At 41.5% G+C, this 24,699-nt stretch overlaps 1 protein-coding gene across 2 annotated transcripts in view; it reads left to right on the forward strand.

Moving 5' to 3' along the window:
- GPC3 (glypican 3) overlaps positions 1 to 1,325 on the forward strand; it is a 413,786-nt gene extending 412,461 nt beyond the window's left edge. For both annotated transcript variants that reach the window (XM_087427499.1, XM_004437263.2), the window contains one exon: positions 810 to 1,325. In XM_087427499.1, the coding sequence (XP_087283625.1) occupies positions 810 to 979 (170 nt within the window). In that variant the 3' untranslated portion in view covers positions 980 to 1,325. The remainder of the gene's footprint in view (positions 1 to 809) is intronic.
- Positions 1,326 to 24,699: the final 23,374 nt, after the last annotated feature.

Here is a 24,699-nt window from a genome sequence, read left to right on the forward strand (position 1 = left end):
CACTATCTACTTAGATTTGCCTTCTGGGAGACTTTTGCATTAGGCCGACCCCAACATCCCGATTTCTTTTCAGAATCATAAACATATCTCATAAATGGTAGACAGTCAAAGAAGGAAGACCCTTACCCATTAGCTTCTCCTTAGTCTTAATTTGCTTGGTATCAGTTTAAATCCGATGTGTTAGATCAATGTTGCTTTTCTGTATGTTTTTTTTTTGAGGGGGTGCAAAGACCATATAGAAAAAAGAAAAACTATTTGTAAAAATAAAACAACTTTCAGTGGCAAACTGCCCTGTCCTCAACTCTAATTAAAGCAAGTTTCCCAGGAGAAAATCTCTCTGGGGTATAGGGCCTAGGAAAGGTACAGTGGGAGTCCACAGCACCCCCCCCCCCACTAACACACATGCACACAAGGACATACATGTAGTCACCCACACAGCACCTTACATTTTGATACCAGTGACATCTGGTGAAAATGACTTTCAAGCACAGCCTTGCCAGGTAGATGTTGCAGAGGGCCAACGTACACCCTGGGGTCTGGGTGGGATCAAAGGGGATAGGGGAGCAGCCAGCTTGCTCCCCATTGTTGTGATCTCTGGAAGGAGCACCTCTAGCCATCTCCTTCCTCTGGTGGGCCCCTCATGCAGGCACCCCTGTCTCCTTCCCAACTTCTAGCAGCCTTCCTTTCAACGAAAGGAAGAAATCAAAGCTGGGGCCTCCCAGCAGTCCAGACAAGTTCGTGAGCCATGAATAGTGTACACCTGATGCTGTTATCATCCTGTATTTAAAATTCTTATTTTCTTTTGGCAGAACTGGCTTATGATCTGGATGTGGATGATGCTCCTGGAAGCAAGCAACATGTGAATCAGAAGGACAATGAGATAGCTGCCTCTCACAACCTTGGGAATGGCCATTCCCCCCTGAAGGTTCTAACCAGCTTGGCAATCTATGTGGTGTGCTTTTTCTTCCTGGTGCACTGACTTCCTAGTGCACAGCTCACGTGCTGTCCTTCAGCACCCTGTGGTCTTCCTCTATAAAGGGAACCACCTTCTTATTTTTTTCTATTTTTTTATCTTATATACCTCCTCCAGCCATTAAGTAGAAGACTAACCATGTGTTATGTTTTCGAAAATCAAATGGTATTTTTATGAGGAGGGTAAATTTTAGTGGTAGTATAGATTGTCCTTTTGCAAAGAAAAAAAATCAAGTTGTGTCAAATTATTTTCCTATGTTTGGCTTCTAGAACATGGTTACCATGTCTTTCTCTCTCTCTCTTTCCCTTTGCATGGATTTCTTTGGAAAAAAATAAATGCTCAAATAAAAATGCATTGGGTCTTTTTTTGTAAGCCCTCGTGTATGGTGACCATGTGATGCTTTTCCTCCATCTGTTAAGAGTAAGAAAATCCCATCAAGTGCCATTTGGGTCCATTAAACTTTTGTATGGGTATCAATCCTGGCCCCAAGCCACAGTCAAAGCCACTTCCTCCCAAACCCACACCCAATCCATAACCTCCATTTAGAAACCTTGGGTTAGAGTGTCTTGCCTATGAAACTAAAGGTATCTCAAAAAGTTCCCCCATCTCTCTTTACAAATTTCACTTTGTTGAAAATGCTTTGCCCGAATAGAAATTCTTTGTGTGGGTCATGTACAGTTGCATGATTAATATTCTTCCTTTTCCCAACCCAGAGAAGTGGGCCTGAACAGTGCAAAGAAATAATACCCCAAGCTCCTTTGCTGTTGTCTCAGGCCTGCTCTCTGTCTCCCTTCTCCAGGGGCTGCCACATGGCGGGGCCAGCAGATGTCCTGGGTCAGGTTGCAAAGGTTGTCATCAGGAAACCCATGATTTATAGGAAGCAAGGCTCACTCTTGGCCTCAGGTGGGCTTCTTCAACATTTGTTTATTTAACAACTAGGTTTTACATACCTCTTGGGTGTTAGGTACTATACCAGATGCTGGAGACAGTAGAAAACAAAATGGATTCGATCCCTGCTCTCACGGAGCTGAAGTTCTGGCACAAATGCTAATCCCAACACCAGCTTTTTGTCAATTGTAGGCCAGTGTTACTAAGTCTGCTTTTTACACATACAACATCACAAACATTAATGGTGCTGATGCTGATATTTGGACATTCTGCTGCCAAAGAACTTGAGGAATAACCACCTGGCCATTGTTTATGATGCCTAGCATAGTGCCTGTTTGGCAAGTCAAGTCAACAGAAACACTGTTGATTCTTTCTGATGAGATGGAACTCAACTCCCACCTGAGGGCAAGGATAGGAGAAGCTGAATAAGTATGAGAAAGAGAAGGTGAGCCACAGGGAAGGAGTGTGAACAAAGGTCAAGGAAGGGACTAGGAAGTCCCCTTTGATTCTAGGAGATGGTCCCAGCCAGGATCTCTGATTTCCCTCCGATGGCAAGAGGTCACCGTGCAGGAAGCAGGCAGTGTAATTTCTCACCACTTATCGTTCTCCACTCCTGCTGTCACCAACACACTTCTGTCAGGGTCTCCTGCAGAGCACAGGTTTCCAATATCCATTTTCATCCTTTGCAGAAATTTTCATAAACACAAATTGGAAATGTTTGATTTAGCATTTCCTTCGGTTGGTTTTATTGAAGTTAAGACTACAGTCGGCTGTATTTGTTAATATGATTTCAGTGATTCGTAGTAGTTGGTAAGACTTGAAAGAGAATTACCTTTGTTTTTCAAATCATCATTATTTCTGTATTTGAATGGGATTTATAAGAATCTTTGGGTTTTGATTCCCGAGACCTAACTACTGGAAAGGTTTGCTCCTTGGACTCAGTGTGCTAATCTAACAACACTGGACTAGAAGAAGGATCTAAATTTAAAGCCCAGATATCGCTAATACCTGTCCCCGCCATTCTTCAGGAAGGTTTTTATTTAATGTGGCAACAATAATTTGTAGCTCTGAGACCAGGTTTTAGGCCTGCAAGCAGGAGAAGGCTGTTGTAAAATCCATTTCTCCTCTCTGGGAGGCGAAGGGGACTGTCTGTTTTTACACATTCTTCTCATTCACTTCCCCTCACCAGACCCCAGTTTCCTTCTTGTAAAGTGGAGAATCAGGACAAGATGTCTAGCCTCTTTGTTGCTCTGATTTTGTGGCACCATTGGTCCTAAGTGCTGGTCCCTCTGCCCAGTGCTAGTGTCCTGAATGTGCTGTTCTCATATGCCTCTCAGGACTTTTCCAGCCTAAGGTCATAGTTGACATACTTCAGTTCCCAAAACATGACTCAAGCCAGCCAGGGTTTCTGCTTTCTTGGTACACTGTCTGCCAACTATAGTCCATCCAGCCTGAGTGATGAGGGGCAGAAGACAACGCCTTTGTAATATCTGTGGCCTGCTGGCTTCAGCTAAATGGTTGGGATTAAAATGGATAACCATACACATTTACAAAACACAGAAAATCTTTTTGATGTTTAGTCAATAGCCTGTCTCTTTTGGCTTTTTATCCATGCCTTTTCCTATCTCTCTATATTTTTTATTCCTCTAGTTTAGAATTCAGTTCCACAGCTGGTTAGTGGCTTTTTATCTTTGAAGTGTTTATTCTACCCTTTGATTTAAATTTCCTATGCATGAATAATTTTAAGATGCCTATTTTGTCCTTAGACTAGGCCTGGAAGCTGGGCAGTTGCTCCATTTTCTTGGAAGTTTCCAGGCCGCTTTCTCTTTGGATGCACATGTGAACTTCCACCAGCTCAACTCTGGTACTTGAACAAGGTTAAACCATAGAATAACATACTGAATCACGAGGCTGAAAAGGACCCAGTAGCTCATCTCACCATCTTTGATTACCACCTAAAGCAGAATTCTCACTAGGTCACGAATCAGCCTATTTGGTAGCTGGACACCTCCAATTTTTAGCAAATTAATTTTTTTCAAAAGAAATATATCCAAGTAATAAAAATTCTAACAATACATCATTATGTAAAGTTTAAAAAGTGGCATTTAGGGGCCTGTGGCCTAGTGGTTAAAGTTCCATGCACCCTGCTTCAGCGGCCCGGGTTCACTGGTTTGGATCCCAGGCACGGACCTACTCCACTCAGCCATGCTGTGGAGGCACCCCACATACAAAAAAATAGGAAAGGATTGGTACAGATGTTAGCTCAGGGCTAATCTTCCTCACCAAAAATCAAAACAAAAAAAGTGGCATTTACCCCATAATTCCATACCCCATAGATATTTTCTATTATATGTTTGATTTATATTCTTCTAGTATTTTTTTCTCTCTCTGTATATGTATATTCACAAGCATGAGATTATACCGAACATACAGTTGTATAATATGAATCAATCTTTATTAGGCTGAGCCTGAATCTGCCTTCCTATCATTTTCACCCATTGGTCCTGGCTCTTCCATAAAGAACAGCATAAGATTAAGATGATACCACTTTTGACACAGCTGTCCTTCAATAATAATTTTCAGTCACTGATTCTTGCCTCTTCTGGGTTTGTTTGTTTGTTTGTTTTCTGAACAGCTCCTTCAGCCCCACTCCATGCTCCAGTGGGTCAGTGGTCCTCTTATGCTGTCGTGCCCATAGCTGAGCCCATGGTGCAGCTGGCGCCCGAGCAGAATGGAGCACGGGTTGTTATGCTCCCATAGAGGCCCAAGACTTCCACCAGAGCAGTCCTAGAATGTAGCCACTAGCTTAGCAGCCAGTCACGCTCTTCATGAATGATGAGCCTGTGGCCAGCTGAAACCCCCAGATGTCTTTGCAAGAACGGCTGCCAAGCCAGGTCTCTTCCATCCCATACTTGTGTAATTGATTTTTTAAAACTAAATTCCATGGGCTTATGATTTTACTTGTCTGTATATTGGGCCAGACACTACACCGTGTGTGTGTGTGTGTGTGTGTGTGTGTGTGTGTGTGTGTGTGTGTGACACAGAGTGAGAGAGAGAGTGTGTGTGTACTGGGGTGGAGAAATTTTTTTCCTGCCAAGGCCACAACATTTTTGGAAGTCTTCTTTTAGAACTGCTGTTAAGCCAGTTTATGAACCATATAAGAAAATCAGCCTCATTTCTTTACGGTCACACCTTGTTTGGAACCAAAAATAATGTTCTTCAGCTTGATCATCCACCTCATTCACTAGATTTGCTTCCAAGTAGCTTTTAGCTGTTTCCAAAAATCAAATCTGCCTTCAAAAAACAAGGCCTCCCTGAGACGATTCCAAAGAATGTGCTATGGGCAACAGCGGGGATTTTTCCCCCAAAGAAAAAATCTAGAAAATTTGAGGACACTGTACCTCTTGAAAGGACATGGCACCAATGTGGATATAAAAGGTCTGCTAGGTTTGCCAAGGAACCGACAAAATAAGCTCGTTGCTTTTTATTCAATTTTATATATTTAGAAACAAATATATTGACCTTGAAAGATTCACATTAAAAATAGTGTACAGGGCTGGCATGTAGTCGGTGCTTAATAAGTGTTTGATGAATCCAGTATTCATTATACAAGTCTTTATTGAGCAATGGATTTGTGCCAGACCTTGTGTCATGTACTAGAGATATGGTACGTGAGACAGCCACAGTCCCTGCTCTCATGGTGTTTCACATGTATTGGTGGAGACAGGCAAGAAATTACAATGCAATATAAACACTATAAAAAGAGTGTACATGGGATGCATGGGAGAGCAGAATGGGGTACATATTATGGTCAAATGGGTCAGGGATATAACCGTTGAAGAAAGAGTAGAAGAAAGTATAGAAATTGTTCAGTTTTTGAAGAAAGTGTAGAAGAAGACTTGAAGAAATTATAGAAATTGTCCAGGTTACAAAGGGGGAAGACAGTCTTAGGCAGAACAGTACAACACAGGTCCATAGTGGACCATGCACAAGGCTGTACATGGTTGCATTATTTGCCATCATGCGGCATTGCAGGACACCAGGGTGCCTATCCATGGAAGACAGGAGAGGTATAATATGGATGGTGCACAGAGTATTACATGATGGTTAGAACCAATGAACAATATGTACAGCCAGCAGTGTGGCTATATCTTAAAACCATAGTGTGGGTAAAAAAAGACAAGAAACCGAATGGGCTATATAGCATCTCACCATTGAAATGAATTAAGATATATTCACAGAAGACAATATACATTTTACAAAAATACATACTCACTAAAAGATATACATTGACCACATTAGAATGGTTGTCTTTGCATGGAAGGGAACGGGAGTGGGCTTTGGGGATAAAAAGGAACAAATGAATGAGTCAAACAAAGCAAGAGAGGGGCCTTGTCTGGACCAACTGATGCTATACCATGAACTGAGCAGTATCTCTAACTCAACCTTTGTACCCGAGGTCTCAAAAACCCAAACTCAAAAAGGAAGGGAGGGAGGGAAAAAGGAGAGGAGAGAGGCAGGCATAGGATTCCAGGAGAAACATCTTATCTCCAAGGCCTGGCATATAGCAGGTGCTCAAGAAATACCTGTTGAGTGAATGAACAAATGAACGGTCAAAGAGTTCTACCTCGGGCCACTTGAAACTATTGGCTACACAAATGTGCCTTCAATTATGTGACATATTTGCCACCCAGTTATACATCAGCTTAGAGTTTTGGACCTGAATCTGGAATGACCCATCACTTAAGTGCAGCTTCAGTTTGAGACAACATATTTAAGAGCTCCTATGGACAGATGATAATTACAGCTTTCTTTTTGGATGAGAATCCACAGTTTCCAGTACCACTGGGCAATGGAATTGTTAGATTTATTCTGCTTTGTTGGAGTCTTGAACTCATAGAGATAGATTATCAACTCCAACCCTCTCATTTTACACATGTGGCAACTGAGGCCCAGAGAGGCTAAGGGACTTGCATAAAGTCACACAGCAAGGTAAATGTAAAGTCAGGACTGACCCAATCAGAGCCTTTTCCATCACATTATATATAGTTTGTCACCTTGGAAGAGAAGAATTAACGAATGGTTACATTGGTGAGCTAGAATCAAGGCTGTTTTCTGAAATCTGTGCACATGCAGACAGAGTTAGTATACTGATCTTCATTTTGATCCTAGCGGCAGTTAAAAAAAAAAAAACCCTTATCTAACAAAACACATTGCCTTTCCAAATTAATGCGTTCAAGCCAGGGCCTGCTTTGAGACGTTTAATGTTGCCCTTACAAATTGGAACCCGGGGCACGGGAATTCCATCATCCTTCTGAAGACGCCGTGTCACAACAGAGGCATTGTTCTCCTCACTCGTACTGTTTGGTTTCGTGCCTTTTCTGTAAGATGTTAGGTATTTATTTTGTTTTGTTGGTGCTTTTGTAATCAGTCTAGACATGGGCCGACACTGAACCATCCAGGAGGCAGATAAAACTCCCACAGTGGAATTAGGTAACCCCCTCTGTGCTGTGCTCTCGGGGAAGGCAGGGAGGCAGCTCCCCCTCACTCAGCCCCCACGCCAGAACATTCATGAAAATGACCACAGAATGGACCGTATCCTCTAATGGAGGAGGTAGGACGTGTTCTGTCTCTGAAAATACTCCCAGTCCCATAGGAATCTTCATTTTGTACTTGGGATGAATTTGCTGCCCACATTTTTGTCTTAGCCAGGGCACTAAATGCTATCTCGTTGGAAATGAAAAGTCTCTTTTTGCATGGATCATCGAGACTGCTTACTTCTGTGTTTCCACAATTGAGGATGTGTAGATTTTACTTTACCCTGAACAAGCAGAAGTCTATATGGCAAGACAAAAAACATGGGGGGAGGGCAGGGCATGGATTATTTGGATTTAATAGACATGGGTTTTATTTGCTCTCTCCATGCGCAATGTTTAGAATTTTTATACTATCACAGAACAAATAGAAGCATGACCTGTGGTTCACGATTTTCACGGCCGATTACATTTACTTTCACTATTATGATGCATTGTTGATAGATAGTAACAATGTTTTACCCTTCTGGAGACTCTAAAAAGGTGCATCCTTCCCGCCTGCCCTCCCTGACACAATTCCTGTGACAAGAGAAGCTTCTGGAAGATAGGGAATTCCAAATAAGAATGTAAGTCTTAAGCTTGCAGTCAATGAGACCATTCAGCCTGGGATCTCCCACAGCACTAAGCTCCACCTCTTACACATGGCAGCACCACAGAAGACGTTTGTGGAATGAATGTCAATTTGAGTGGCCACAGCTCTGGCAGATGGGGTGGAAACTACTCACTTTCCCTCAGACAGCCAGTGCCATAGATTCCCCACATCTATACAGCAAGGCCACCAAGCACCAGCCAAATGTGAAATTTGACCATAATCCTCAAGTCCGACCTACTGCTGATGGAGCATTCATTAGTAGCCTAGGGCTCACTTAGAATAATATCATATTGTTTTCTGCCATTTTACCAACAAGAAAGTTGTATTCTCTCACAATTTTCTAGATCCTGTTTATGGCTACAGTTGCAAAAACACAACGGGGCAAAAATGTTGTCTAGGAACAACAGCAAAAATAAGGCTGTTGCCAAATGGCCGCAAGACAGTCTAAACTTTGAAATGAAGATCCTCCTTAACTCTCTATTTAGAGCAATCAGAGTCCTAAACCATCAAAGAAAGATTCATTGCTTTCCCAGTATGCTTTTGTTCAGTGTATTTTAATTCTGGGAATATCAGTAAGCTGTGTATATACATATACAAAAAATCCTGGCATATTTATTTTTGCCAAATCTGTTGGATTATAAAGAGTTTACCACATTACAACTTTTTCAGTCCAGAAGCTCCTAGTTAAAGATTGTCTTTCTATTGTTATGAATATTTACAACAGTTTTGGATTCGCGACGAATTAGAATCTGTCCCAAATTGATGGCCGCAAACTCTCCTTTCCAGAGGTACGTTTCCATCTCCTTAGTTCTTTAAGTTGCTGATAAACTTTGGTATTTTCTCTGCCATCAGAATGGTTATTTCTAGTGTCGATGGTCTCATTTCCTGTGATTTCAAACACTTAAGTAGTCCTATGGCACCTGATCATGTAAAATCTATGGTTCCTCAGCACAGATCCTTCACATGAGTTTTGAGAAAACCTTAGAAGACTGGAGAAATTTCAGTCAGCATCCTCTCACTGCATACCATCAGGTCAGTCAAAGTATCAATAAGAACCTTATAGGAGATTTTAAAAGTTCTCATCACCTCTCATCTATGTGAGGTGATAGATGTTAATTAAACTTATTGTGGTAATCATTTCACAATATACACACATAACAAATCATCACGTTGTACACCTTAAACGTATAGAGTGTTATATGCCAATTAGATCTCAATAAAACTAGGGGGAAAAGAGAACATTATATATTACATTAAATCCTGTACTGCCTACTCTCAGGCTTGTCCTGAGGCTCACATGAGGAAATGAACAGGAAAGTGTTTTTGAAGGGCTTGATACATCCACTAGAGGTTCTTGAAAAACAAGTACCAGTTTTTTTTGTGTGTATGAGGAAGATTGGCCCTGAGCTAACACCTGTTGCCAATCTTCCTCTACTTTGTATGTGGGATGCCTCCACAGCATGGCTTGATGAGTGGTGTAGGTCCATGCCCGGGATTTGAACCCACAAACCCAGGCTGCCAAAGCAGAGCACACTGAACTTTAACCACTATACCACTGGGCTGGCCCCCCAAATTTTTGATGTGAGGAAATCAAGGTGTGGAGAGCATTACAGCTTGCCCTAGGAGAGTGGGAAGCCCTCAGCTCTCTGGGGCCTTTGTAATCACCTAGCACCACCTGACTTACACAGGACCCTACCTGTCAGGATGAGGATTCTCCTCAGCCTCAAATGGGCAGTGGTCCTGATATCAAAAGAATCTCTCAGAGACATCACAAGAAAAGTCTTACAGCTTCCAAACCTCCCCCCTCCTCAACCTCTTCCAAGCATTTCACACTTGAAGCTGGGAGATCAACTTCAGAAGGAAGAGACTAAGATGGATACTAAGAATTGAACACTCCGGCTTCATCTAATGCCAAGAATCAATGTTCTTTTTGAAGGGAATGTTATCGAAAACTCATAAATGGTCAAGGCCAAGAGCCCACATGACCGCTGCAAAAATTATTAATCTGTCTTGCCTCATCTCTTATTTTATTTCTCCTGCAATAGCCTTTTTTTTTCCAGTTGCATACTCTTTATTTTTTTATTTTTTTTTTAAATTTTTTGTTTATTGCAGTAACATTGGTTTATAACATTGTATAAATTTCAGGTGTACATCATTATACTTCTATTTCTGCATAGATTACATCATGTTCACCACCCAAATACTAATTACAACCCATCACCACACACATGTGCCGAATTATCCCTTTCGCCCTCCTCCCTCCCCCCTTCCCCTCTGGTAACCACCACTCCAATCTCTGTCCCTATGTGTTTGCTTATTGTTGTTATTATCTACTACTTAATGAAGGAAATCATACGGTATTTGACCTTCTCCCTCTGACTTATTTCACTTTGCATTATACCCTCAATGTCCATCCATGTTGTCACATGCAATAGCCTTTTAAAAGCCTCACAGTGGTCTGATTCTACCTGAAAATGCAGTAGGAATCCCAGTTCCCTCATCTTTTGCATTTAGGGGCTCAAGATTCCTTTTTGGGTATCTTCCAACACCTCTCGTATTGGTCACTTTGGCTTCTCGTATTGGTCACTCCGGCCCTTAGCTAGGGCCGGAGGTAAAACCCAATGGGATGCCCATCCATTACAGTCACCGCCAGGAGATATTCAAATCCAACTGATGTCACCCATCGAAGGTTAGTCATAATCTAGGTTTTCGAGAGTGCTTGTGCTCATTGTAAAGCCATCAACAATTTAGGAATGCACATCGCTTACAGCCCAGCAGGACTTTGGGAGCAGAAGGAGTAGTGTCTAAAGATCAGGTTATATATAGCCAAACTGTCAGGAAAGCTTAGGCTTCCCAAGAGTTGACCAGAACAGCTAAAGCCTGTGCTCTGAGCCAGCCACAGACCTAAGGAAAAAGGTACTCATGTTCTCCAAGGGCCTGCCACACCTGTCCACCCAATTAATCCTAACTAGAGCTTCAGTTACAGAGTGACTTTTCGCAGCAGTGAGGGAGGAAGTCCATCTGCTCACATTCCCCACGTCCGACACCGCGCTACCAGAAGGAGCCGGCTGCTTGCGTAGAGAAGCTTTGCAGTGGTTCCTTTCTCCTTGAGTTTGGCCTTGGCTGTGTTGATCCACGGCTCCCCTTCCGAGTCTGCAAGCCACAGGCCTTGCTCCTGTTGCTTCAGAAAATGCCTTTCAGCCTGGTCTGTGCTCTGAAACGCAGGGAATCGTGGGCTTTCTGACATGATCTGGCCCAGGCCCTTGCAGAAGTCTGCATTCCCAGGTGGGATGGAGCCCGTAAGCAGATGTGGCTCAGCCCAAAGGTCTTCTGAGGGTCCCATTTTGCTTTTGGCCTTAAGCTCTAAAAGGCATGTCAGAGCAGCTGAACCCAACTTCCTCAGTTCCTGAGCTCCTCAGAGCTGCCATCCATAACGTTCCTGTGAGTCCAGATGAAACCGTAGGCTTCAGAGCAGGCAGCCAGCCAGGACTGGTTTCAAGTGCCTTCCACATTCTTCCTGTCTAAGAGTTCTCCGGAAGCTGCAGAGCTTAGTGTTTCTTATCCAAAAATCTTCTGGCATTTTTTATTTGTAATAATTCCAAACCCACCGAACATTCTTATAACAACTGAGATTTGGGAGAGAGAGTGGAAAAAAATGATGGCTCTTAGGTGCTGATTTTCAAGGGAAATTAATTTGATGTCCCCGTTTGAGCTCTCAAGGAGTGTTGATTTCCTGCCTGAGCCCCCACACAGTTTTTCTATTGTGAATCAGGGTTGCTGCTTAGGATGGTGGAGGTATAGGACTTGGGGTTGCCAGGGGCTATGATCCAGTGAGAGACTGGCCAGGGTCTGGGAATAGCTGAGCTTATGCCTCTCAGACAAGGGCACTGGCAGAGCTCCCTGCTGCAGGCAGCCCAAGGCCCAGAGGGTGGTTTCCTCATTCTCAGCATGTCCTCCTCCACATGCTGCATCCAGGAAGAGATGGAAATCATCCAGGGCCAGAGCAGGCAGGCCCTTGAGGTCAACTAGCCCTCAGCCCTCAGCCCTCAGCCAATAGATGGGGAAAGTAAGGCCCCAGGGTAAATGAGGGACATTGGGAGGGTTCTAGAGCCTAGGGCCTCCTGGCTCCCAGTCCAGGTCTCTCTTGGTCCCAGCCCATGTGTAGGATCAGAAACAAGACAGCATCTGCCAAGCCAGAATCTAGAGCTTTTGCCATCTCAGATTCCCAGGTTTTTTTATCTCTAACTTCTCCTGTCAGCAGTGCTTGTGACAAGAATGAGACCGATAAATATCTTGTAGAAACTTCAAATTGTGTAAAGACTGGAAGACAGGTGCTAGAGCAGTCAATAGCCTATCAATCAGAATAGGCATTCCCTACGAGTCTTAAAAGACACGAATTTTCCTTAGAGGAACAGATGGAGATTCATTTCAAGGGCCATGGAGAAGAAAAAACATATTTACTCAAATGGCATGGTCTTTTTCTTCTGCAATGACTCAAGCACAGGCTCCCACCTTCCCCCCTAGGAGCTTAGTAATGCACATAGTTGGAAACCTGCCTCGCATATGTCTGCTCAGCCCTTCATTATAGGGAGGGAGAACCCAACCACTGATTCCAGAAACCATTTTCCAAGAATAACAGCATATCTGGCCCAATATAATGCTTTCACTTCCACTTGCTGGCAGAATAAGGAAGCTGGGCATTCCCTTTTATCCATCCCCATCACTGAGGTTTGGCCAAGGCCCTCCTCTGGAAATCTCAGCTCTAGGAGAGGTTCACACACTTGGTGAACACTCTTAGAACCCAGACGAGAGCTTGACAAAGGCAGGGAAGTGTAAGTAAGGAGGAACTAATATCCTCCCTACAATAGGAGTTAATTAGACTGGAACAGTCACTCCAGCAATGCTGAGTGATGGGGAAACAAGGACTTGGCTCAACCTGAGCCTCAGTGCACCTTCTCCAGAGGCCCTGGTGTCTCCTGGAGTATAGGGGACTCTGCTTGAGAGATTACTCGGAGAAACTGAGCTCCTCCAGAGGAGGCTCCAGACACTGTAAAACCACCTGGACTAGAGCGATCTATATTTGCATCTCAAATCTATTATCACAGAAAACCATGGGACTATTTACCAGGCCTTTCTGAAAGGTGACTACCCATGGTGAGAACACAGAACATTAGTAACTCAGAAAAATCTAATAGACCGGGGGAAAATTATAAATTGTGAAAAAACAGACTTTGCAATCATTTCACTTAAGCATACATTGGGTCATTGGGTCCCTTTCCTTATACTTTTTTTAAACATGGCAAAGTGGTTAGATCTTGTATTTAGCATTGAAATTTTGGAAGAAAATCTCTTTAGTAAAAATCTCCATTTTAGTTCCCTCCAAACTAGTTCTTAAACTTTTTTTTGAGGGGGAGAACATTGAGGGGTGGTCCGAGACTTCTCTGAGAATCATATAAAAGCTTAGCTCTCTCTAGAATAAAAAAAAACACAAATACACTATGATAGGCAACCTCTGTGATGACTCCCAACTGTTCGCTTGGTATGCACACCCTTGAGTAATCCTTTCCCCTTAAGTGTAGGCTGGACTTAGTGACTTATTTCTAATGAACAGGATGTGGTAAAAGTGACGGGATTAGGTTACAAATCCCATCTGTGGCTTCCATCTTGCTCTGTCTCTTGCTCTCTCACTATGAGGAAGCCAGCTGCCATGTTGTAATCTACACTGTGGAGAGATTCACATGACAAAAAACTAATGTCTCTGGCCAATAGCTAGCAAGCAACTGAGATTTGCCAACAACCACATGAGTAAGTGTGGAAGCAGATCCACCTTCAGACAAGCCCTGAGATGAATGCAGCACTGGCCAATACTTGATTACAGCTTATGAAAGACTTTAAGCCTGAGGCACTAGCTAAGTCACATCTGGATTCTTGACACACAGAGCCATATAATAATAAATATATATATTTTAAAGATGCTAAGTTTTGGAATAATTTTTTATACAGCAATAAAAAACTAACACACACCCATGCACACAAGATTTTGCACAGATGTTCAAGGAATTCCAAGGCATCCTAAATCTCACACCATGGTCTTTCTAAGTTAACTCCATGTTAAGAATCCCTAGACCAGTGGTGACCACCAGAAATATAATACAAGGCACACAGAAATTTTAAATTTTCTAATAGCCACATTAAAAAATAAAAACAAACATGTAAAATAATGTCAATAGCATATTTTATTTAAACTAACTTGTCTAAAATGTTAGCATTTCAACATGTGATCAACATTAATATTAATTACGAAGTATTTTCCATTTTTTGTTATACATCTTTGAAATCAGATGTGTCTTTCAAGGTACAGCACATCTCAATTTGAACTAGCAACATTTCAAGTGCTCAATAGCCACAGGTGACCTCCTGTACAGACCAGGACTAATATGAAATTCAAGTAATGAATAAACATTGGCTTCCCTAGCTATTATAGCACCTGCCACCCTAAATGCCTGGCACTGATGGGGAAGCTAGCAGGGCATGTGCTATTGAAAAAGCCCAAGGGGTAAAGATGGTAATACTCTCCAAATTGATCTATAGATCCAACACAATTCCTACCAAAATCCCAGTTAGTTTTTTTTTTTTTGGCATAAATTGATAAGTTGATCTAAAGTTCATATGAAAATGGAAAGGACACATAATAGATAAAACAATATTGAAAAAGAAGAACGAAGTCGAATGGATCACACTTCCCCATTTCCAAACTTATGACAAAGCAACTGTAATCAAGACAGTGTGGTACTGGAATTGGATTGACATATAGATTAATGGAACAGAATTCAGAGTCCAGAAATGAACCTATACATTGATTTTTGACAAGGGTGCCAAGATCATTCAATGGAGAAAGCATAGCCTCTTCAACAAATAGTGCTGGGACAACTGGATATTCATATGCAAAAAAATGAAGTTGGACTCATACCTCACACAATATACAAAAATTAACTCAAAATGGATCAAAGACTTAAATGTGAGAGCTAAAACTGTAAAATTCTTAGAAGAAAACATAATGGTAAATCTTTATGACATTGGATTTGGAAATGGTTACTTAGATATAACATCAAAAGCACAAGTAACAAAAGAAAAAAATAGAAAAATTGGACATTATCAAAATGGAAAAGTTTGTGTTTCAAAGGATACCATCAAGAAAATGAAAAAGCAACCCACAGAATGAGAAATATATTTTCAAATCATTTATCTGATAAGGGACATGTATCTTAAATATAAAGAATTCTTACAATTCAATGTAAAGATAAATAACCCAATTTAAAAAATGGTCAAAAGACCTGAATAGACATTTCTCCAAAGATATAAAAATAGGCAATAAACGCTTGAAAACATGCTCAACACCACCATTAGCCATTAGGAAAATGCAAATCAAAACCACAATGAGATATCACTTCACACCCACTAGGAGGAATATAATTTTTTTAAAAAGGAACATAACAAGTGATGGTGAGGGTGTGGAGAAATCGGAACTCCCCTACATTGCTGATGGGAATGTAAAGTTGTGCAACTGTTTTGGAAAACAGTCTGACAGTTCCTCAAAATGTTAAAATAGAGGGATCATATGACCCAACAATTTGACTCCTAGCTATATACCTAAAAGAATTGAAAACATGTCCACATAAAAACTTGTACATGGTTTGGCAGTTTCTCAAAAAAACTAAACATAGATTTACCATATAACTCAACAATTCCACTCCTGGGTATGTATTCAAAACAATTAAAAGTAGGGATTCAAACAGATACTTGTACACCAATGTTCATTGCAGCATTATTCACAATAGCCAAAAGGTAGAAACAACCCAAATGCCCATCAGTAGATGAATGGATAAACAAAATGTGGAATAATCATACAATGGAATATTATTTAGCCAGAAAAAGGAATGAAGTACTGATACATGCTATAACTTAGATGAACCTTGAAAACATTATGCTAAGTGAAAGAAGCCAGTCACAAAAGACCATATAGTGTATCATCCCATTTTAATGAAATGCCAAGAATAAGGGAAATCAATAGAGATTAAAAGTAAATCAGTGTTTACCTAGGACTGGGAGGGGATGGGGGGAGAATGAAGAGTGACAGCTAGTGGGTATAGTTTTCTTTTTGGGAGTTTATTATTTTTTAATTTTACTTATTTATTTTTTCCCCCAAAGCCCCAGTAGATAGTTTTATGTCATAGCTGCACATCCTTCCAGTCACTGTACGTGGGACACGGCCTCAGCATGGCCGTAGAAATGGCGCGTCGGTGCATGCCTGGGATCCGAACCCAGGCTGCCAGCAGCAGAGCACACACACTTAACCGCTAGGCCACGGCGCCGGCCCTCTTTTTGGGAGTTTTGAAAATTTTATAAAATTAGATAGTGATGATGCTTATATAACTCTGAACATGCTAAAAATTGCTGAACTCTACATCTTAAATGGCTAAAATTTATGGTATGTGAAATATGTGTCAATAAAGCTATAAAAAAAACCAAGCTGTAGCAAATGGCAAGCAAAAGAAAGCAAGTGTTGCCATACTTATGTCAGACAAAGCAAACTTCAAGATAAAAAAGACAACGAGCGAAAAAGAGAGGCAGTATATAATGATAAAAGGGACATTCCACAATAAGGAAATAACACTTATGAATATATATGCACCTAACACAGGAGCACCAAAGTATATAAAGCAACTACTAACAGACCTAAAGGGAGAAATTGACAGCAACACAATAATAGTAGGGGACCTCAACACCCCAGTTACATCAATGGATAGATCATCCAGACAGAAATTCAACAAGGAAACAGTGGCCTTAAATGAAACACTAGACCAGATGGACTTAATAGAAATATAGAAAACATTCCATCCCAAAACAGCAGAATACACATTCTTTTCAAGTGCATATGGAACATTCTCAAAGATAGACCATATGTTGGGAAACAAGGCAAGCCTCAATAAATTTAAGAAGATTGAAATCATAGCAAGCATCTTTTCCAACCACAATGATATGAAACTAGAAATCAACTACAAGGAAAAAACTGGGAAAGCCACAAATATGTGGAGACTAAACCACATGCTACTGAACAATCATTGGACCAACGAAGAAATCAAAGGAGAAATCAAAAAATACCTGGAGACAAATGAAAATGAAAATACAACACAGCAACTCTTATGGGATACAGCAAAAGCGGTTCTAAGAGGGAAATTTACAGCAATACAGGCCCACCTCAACAAACAAGAAAAATCTCAAATAAGTAAATTTAAACTATACCTAACAGAACTAGAAAAAGAAGAACAAACAAAACCCGAAGTCAGCAGAAGGAGGGAAATAAAAATTAGAGCAGAAATAAACGAAATAGAGACTAAAAAAACAGTAGAAAGGATCAATGAAACTAAGAGCTGGTTCTCTGAGAAGATAAACAAAATTGACAAACCCTTAGCCAAACTCACTAAGAAAAAGAAAGAGAGAAGGCTGAAATAAATAAAATTAAAAATGAAAGAGGAGGGGGATGGCCTGGTGGCATAGTGGTTAAGTTCACATGCTCTGCTTCGGTGGTCCAGGGTTCCCCTGTTCGGATCCTGAGTGTGGACCTACGCACTGCTCATCAAGCCATGCTGAGGCAGCGTCCCACATAGAGCAACTAGAAGGATCTACAACTATGACATACATCTGTCTACTGGGGCTTTGGGGAGAAAAAAGGAAAACAAGAGGAAGATTGGCAAGAGATGTTAGCTCAGGGCCAACCTTCTTTAAAAAAAAAAAAGGAAATGAAAGAGGAGAAATTACAACAGATATCACAGAATTACAAAGGATTATAAGAGAATACTATGAAAAACTATATGCCAACAAACTGGATAACCTAGAAGAAATGGATAAATCCTTAGACTCATACAACCTCCCAAAACTGAAGCAAGAAGAAATAGAGAATCTGAATAGACCAATCACAAGAGATTGAAACAGTAATCAAAAACCCCCCAAAAAACAAAATTCTAGGACCAGATGGCGTCTCTGGAGAATTCTACCAAACATCCAAAGAAGATTTAATACCTATCCTTCTCAAACTATTCCAAAAAATTGAAGAAGATGGAATGCTTCCTAACTTTCTATGAGGTCAACATTACCCTGATACCAAACCCAGACAGGGACAACACAAAGAAGGAAAATTACAGGCCAATATCACTGATGACCATAGATGCAAAAATCCTCGACAAAATATTGGCACACTGAATATAGCAATACATAAAAGAATCATATACCATGATCAAGTGGGATTTATACCAGGGATGCAGGGATGGTTCAACATCCACAAATCAATCAATGTGATACAGCACATTAACAAAATGAGGAATAAAAATCACTTGATCATCTCAATAGATGCAGAGAAAGCATTTGACAAGATACAAGATCTGTTTATGATAAAAACTCCCAATAAAACAGGTATAGAAGGAAAATACGTCAATATAATAAAGGCCATATACGACAAACCCATAGCCAACCTCATACTTAATGGTGAAAAACTGAAAGCCATCCTTCTGAGAACAGGAACAAGACAAGGATGCCCACTCTCACCACTCCTATTCAACATAGTACTGGAGGTTTTGGCCAGAGCAATTAGGCAAGAAAAAGAAATAAAAGGTATCCAATATGGAAAGAAAGAAGTGAAACTCTCGCTGTTTACAGACAACATGATTCTATATATAGAAAACCCTAAAGAATCCACCAGAAAACTATTAGAAATAATCAACAACTACAGCAAAGTTGCAGTGTGCAAAATCAACCTACAAAAATCAGTTGCATTTCTATACACTAATATCGAACTAGCAGTAAGAGAAGTCAAGAATACAATCCCATTTACAATCAGAACAAAAAGAATAAAATATCTAGGAATAAATTTAACCAAGGAGGAGAAAGACCTATACAATGAAAAGTATAAAACATTATTGAAAGAAATCGAAGAAGACATAAAGAAATGGAAAGATATTCCATGCTCATGGATTGGAAGAACAAACATAGTTATAATGTCCATATTATCTAAAGCAATCTATAGATTCAATGCAATCCCAATCAGAATCCCAATGACGTTCTTCATGGAAATAGAACTAAGAATCCTAAAATTTATATGGAAAAACGAAAGACCCTGAATAGCCAAAGCAATCCTGAGAAAAAAGAACAAAGCTGGAGGCATCACAATCCTTGACTTCAAAATATACTACAAACCTAGAGTAATCAAAACAGCATGGTACGGGCACAAAAAACAGACACACAGATCAATGGAACATAATTGAATGCCCAGAAATAAAACCACACATCTATGGACAGTTAATCTTCCACAAAGGAGCCAAGAACATACAATGGAGGAAGGAAAGTCTTTTCAATAAATCGTGCTGGGAAAACTGGACAGCCACGTGCAAAAGAATGAAAGTAGACCATTACCTTACACCATACACAAAAATTAACTCAAAATGGCTTAAAGACTTGAATGTAAGACCTGAAACCAGAAAACTCCTAGAAGAAAATATATACAGTAGACTCTATGAAATCCGTCTTATCAGCATCTCTTCAAATACAATGTCTACTCAGGCAAGGGAAACAAAAGAAAAAATAAACAAATAGGACTACATCAGACTAAAGAGCTCTGCAAGGCAAAGGAAACCACGAACAAATGAAAAGACAACCGACCAACTGGGAGAAAATATTTGCAAATCATATATCCGACAAGGTGTTAATTTCCAAAATATATAAAGAACTCATACAACTCAAAGGCAAAAAAGCAAACAACCTGATCAAGAAATGGGCAGAAGATATGAACAGGCATTTTTCCAAAGAGGATATACAGATGGCTAACAGGCACATGAAAAGATGTTCAACATCACTAATCACCAGGCAAATCAAAACTACAATAAGATAGCATCTTACACCCATCAGAATGGCTATAATCAACAAGACAAAAAATAACAAGTGTTGGAGAGGTTGTGGAGAAAAGGGAACCCTTATACACTGCTGGTGGGTATGTAAAATGGTGCAGCCACTGTGGAAAACACTATGGATATTTCTCAAAAAATTAAAAATAGAACTTCCATATGATCCAGCTATCCCACTACTGGTTATTTATCCAAAGAACATGAAATCAACAATTCAAAGAGATTTATGCACCCCTATGTTCATTGCAGCATTATTCACAATAGCCAAGACATGGAAGCAACCCAAGTGCCCATCGACTGATGAATGCATAAAGAAGATGTGGTATATATATACAATGGAATACTACTCAGCTATAAAAAAGGACAAAATCTTCCCATTTGCAACAACATGGATGGACCCTGAGGGTGTTATGTTAAGGGAAGTAAGCCAGACAGAGAAAGACAAATATTGTATGATTTCACTCATATGTGGAAGATAAACACACAGATAAAGAGAACAGATTCGCGGTTACCAGAGGGAGAGGGGGTGGGGGGTGGGCAAAAGGGGTAAATGGGCACGTATATATGGTGACAGATAAAAATTAAACTATTGGTGGTGAGCACAATGCAGTCTATGCAGAAACTGATATATAATAATGTAAACCTGAAATTACACAATGTTATAAACTAATATGACCTCAATAAAATAATTGAAAAAAGAAAGCTCTAGTGGCCGTTTAGGGCAACCTCAGTGATAACTACATTGCCTCCATTCTTTTTCAGGGACATCTAGAGAGGCTGCATGGTGCAGTGGAGAGAGGGAGGGATGAAGGCAATTAGAGTTATTGAGCACCCACTGTGTGCCTGTGCCAAGTGCTGTCACATACCTTATCCCATTTAATCTGTGCTCTGGTTAGGCCCATTTTACACATGGGGGAATTCATTTGGTCAAAGCCACACAACTAGGTAAGCAGTGAAGGCAAGATTTAAACAGAAGGCTTCCATCTCCAAGTTTACACATTTCCCACTCTACCATGCTACTCTAGGAAATCGGCATTAGCAACAACACCTTGTGTTAGGTGGGCGGTTTGAACTACGACAGCGGTTGCAAACTCAAATGCTCACTGGGTCCCAGCAGGCAACGTAAATGCGTGAAGTGGGCGAGGCTAGTGAATGGCAGTGGTGAACTGGAGAACACATGGCCCATCTAAAGAGAGAGGTGAGTAATGGCTCCAGCTCATTGTTGTCACAGGGTAACAAGGGCCTGTGGTGACCAGATCCTGATTTTTCACAGGAAGCCAAAAATATGGATTTTTTTAGTTCAAAGTTTAAAGGAAAATCTATTTAGGGTTGACCATACATTTGCTTGGTGATTCCACCTGAGGGGCTGCCAGTTTGCAAATCCGAACTAGATAATCTCTGATGATCCTTCTGGATTTCACATTCTCTGAATCTCTCTGCCACAGACCTGGCCCTGCTTGCCTCAGTGAGTACAGGGTTCAGACACTGGTTTTCCAGATGCCCTCAGCGTTATCCCTATGGGGAAATTAGACTGCAGAGAGCAGCTTCTGGAGGCCCCAACTCCCAGGCTGCAAAGGCAACTTCCAATGTGGAATGCACTTTTCCTTCCCAAAGTGGGTGTTACTTTTCCTCCCACTCTGCCCGGGCAAATTGGGTGGTTGGGTAAATATGTGGGTGAGCTGCCAGCTGCATGTACGGCAAGTGGTGTCTGTGACTCCAAGTTTTCAAAATAAGAGGACTTGGTTGAATATCTCTTACAAAATCTCACCCAGTGCCCAAGATGGTGGCACGCTGAAGCACCCACTCTTCATTTTCTCCAGAGTAGGCCAGAGCCAGGAATGTGTAAAAGTAGCTCTTCGAGTTGTTAGGTTTTGCCTTGGATGGCACCATGAGTTCTGTGATTTAGCCAAGGAATAGGTACTATCTTGTACTTCTGGTGGTTTTGAAATGATAATAGATTAAACATGATATTAACGTTTGGCTTTTAAAGACATATGTTCATGGTTACAAGAGCACCAAAATTACAGAAAAAATCATTTTGGCCAGCAATTCCCCCCAACAATAGCAGTCACTGAAAACACTATAAAGTTGGAAAATGTAAAATGTTTCCACAGAATGTTTGATGCTGATTCTATCTTCTTTGCTATGAAGAGAGAAACCTTCCAGTAAAAACTAAAAGGTTGGAGTCCAAGAGAACTCTGAATTTTCATCCCCAAAATCTTCACTACAATTGACTGACTTTGGAGAGGCTGAGTTAGAGACTTGGGCATGGTTGGGGACAGGGGTCATGGGAGCATTAGAAAGAATGGGCAGTGGGCACACTCATGTGGCAGAAAAGAAACCTTATGCAGGGTTTTGAGTGGCATGAATGATCAGCCCTTCCTAAGGTCTTATGCAAGACAGAGATGTGGGGTGGGTCCTTCCATCTACCCATGGTAGAAGCGGATTCTTCACTGCCGTCTCTGTACACCCACATAGACGTACCAAGCCTGCTCCTGAGAGGCTGATTCTTCTTAGGGCCCTTCTCTGAGGCCCGTGAAAGCATGTACCGGAAACAGGCACCATCCCAGCCATGGGCATTGCCTCCCCCACCCTTCCCATATATCCCCATCCCCAACTGTTTGCAGAATTGTCCAGACCAAGCTTGTTGGTCTTCACTCCTGAGTCTCTGGCCCTCAGACTTCCATCTAGCTCTGTACCCTAACTCCTCACCCAGGCTTTAACAACTTCTTTGGGATATGCTTCTCTGACAGCGCAAACTCACCCTCTCAATGACAGCCATTTTTACCATTAGGAAGTATGGTAGGCTGAAATATAGCCCCCTGAAAGATATCCGCATCCTAACTCCCAGAACCCATGAATATTACCTTATACGGAAACATGGTCTTTGCAGGTGTGATTAAATTAAGGGTTTTGAAATGGGGAGATTATCCTGGATTATCTGGGTGGACTCTAAATGCAATCACAAGTTTCCCTAAAAGAGGGAGATAAATGAGATTTGACAGAAGAGGAGGTAATGTGACCTAGCACAGAGGACGAGATTGGAGTGATGCAGCCACAAGCTAAGGAATGCTGGCAGCCAACAAAAGCTGGAAGAGGCTAGGAAGGGACTCTTCTCTAGAGCATTCAGAGGCAGTACAGCCCTGCTGATACCCTGATTTTGGACAAGTAATACTGAGTTTGGACTTCTGGCCTCCAGAACTGTGAAAGGAGAAATTTCTGTGGGTTTTAAGCCACCAAGTTTATAGTAATTTGTTGCAGTGGCTGGTAAAGTTTATTCCCTTTGTGACATACCAAAGAGGGGAGACCAACAGGGCCAACACAGACCTCAATTCCTTAGGGTGAGACTTTGGGGCCCAGGAATCTTGGGGAACCCCAGGGAAGAAAGCAGATTACCATATCTCAAGTCACAGAAATTTACAACTTACAGAGAACACAAGAGTGGTGAAATGCTCACTGGCAAACCTGAAGGGGACTCGGTTCTGAGGCCTCCAAAATCTTCGTGGCAGGTGGTGCAGAAAGTGCTAACCTGAAAGTATTTTGCGTAAACTTGTTTATTAAATACAAACCCTCCCTCTTGGCCTTGGTTGCATCCTGGCATCACCTGGGGAGCTTTTGAAAATCCCAACCAGCAAGCCACAACCTAGAGCAATTAGATCAGAATCTCTGGGGATGAGACCCAGGCATTAGTATTTTTTAAATCTCCCCAGGGGCCAGCCCAGTGGCGTAGCAGTCAAGTTCGCGTGCTCCACTTCTGGCGGCCCGGAGCTTGCAGGTTCAGATTCCAGGTGCTGACCTACGCACAGCTCATCAAGCCACGCTGTGGCAGGTGTCCCACATATAAAGTGGAGGAAGATGGGCACGGATGTTAGCCCAGGGCCAATCTTCCTCAGCAAAAAGAGGAGGATTGGCATCTGATGTTAGCTCAGGGCTGATCTTCCTCACACACACACAAAAAATTATCACGAGTCTGATGAACTGTGTTGTGAGGTTTAGTTTCAACACTAAAATCTGTTTAGCAGTCTTCAATTGCTGTTCACTCTCATAGTACTGTCATAGGTCCATGATCTTCAAACATTAGAGGGAAAATTTCTGCCTGGTGTTTGGCTGTCTTGAGTAATGGATGCTGTCCATTAAGTAACGGAAACTGAAAGCAGAGTTCTGTGTCTGAGAAATTTGTAACCTTGAAAAATACCAGTCAGACTTCAGAGGTGAGGAAAATGAGCCTTGAAGCAGACCTATTTGAATAAAACAGGACCAAATTTGCACCTTCCTTGTGTGTTTTTATAGCTACCGAGTTCACAGTACCAATGGTGCCAGTATATCGTGGAAAGTGTAAATCTAGCAGAGCAGCTGGAAGCCAATATAATGAAAAGGTGGATTTGCGTTTTCTGTATCCAGCCAAGAATAATGGAGCTGAAGCGGTCCTCAGAGAGAAAGGGGGCTCGGCCAGGAATGTGTGGGAAAACAAAACTACTCTCTGCCTCTCCAGCCCAACTTGGGAAGAGAGAGAAAGACGAGTATCAAGACTCTCCCAGGGAGCTCATTGCAGGCCAAGGGATCTGCTCTGAAGTCATTGGCCAAGAGGGAACGTCAGGGCTTTGAAGACGGAGAGAGGTAATAGGACCTGGCCTGGCTCCATCCAGCTCCTGACTAGACACGGCAAGTGGAGCCACTTTGGGCCACCACTGTGTCCTG

The sequence above is a fragment of the Ceratotherium simum genome, chromosome X (assembly GCF_057802395.1).
Source record: "Ceratotherium simum simum isolate JZ-2026a chromosome X, ASM5780239v1, whole genome shotgun sequence".
NCBI lineage: Eukaryota > Metazoa > Chordata > Mammalia > Perissodactyla > Rhinocerotidae > Ceratotherium > Ceratotherium simum.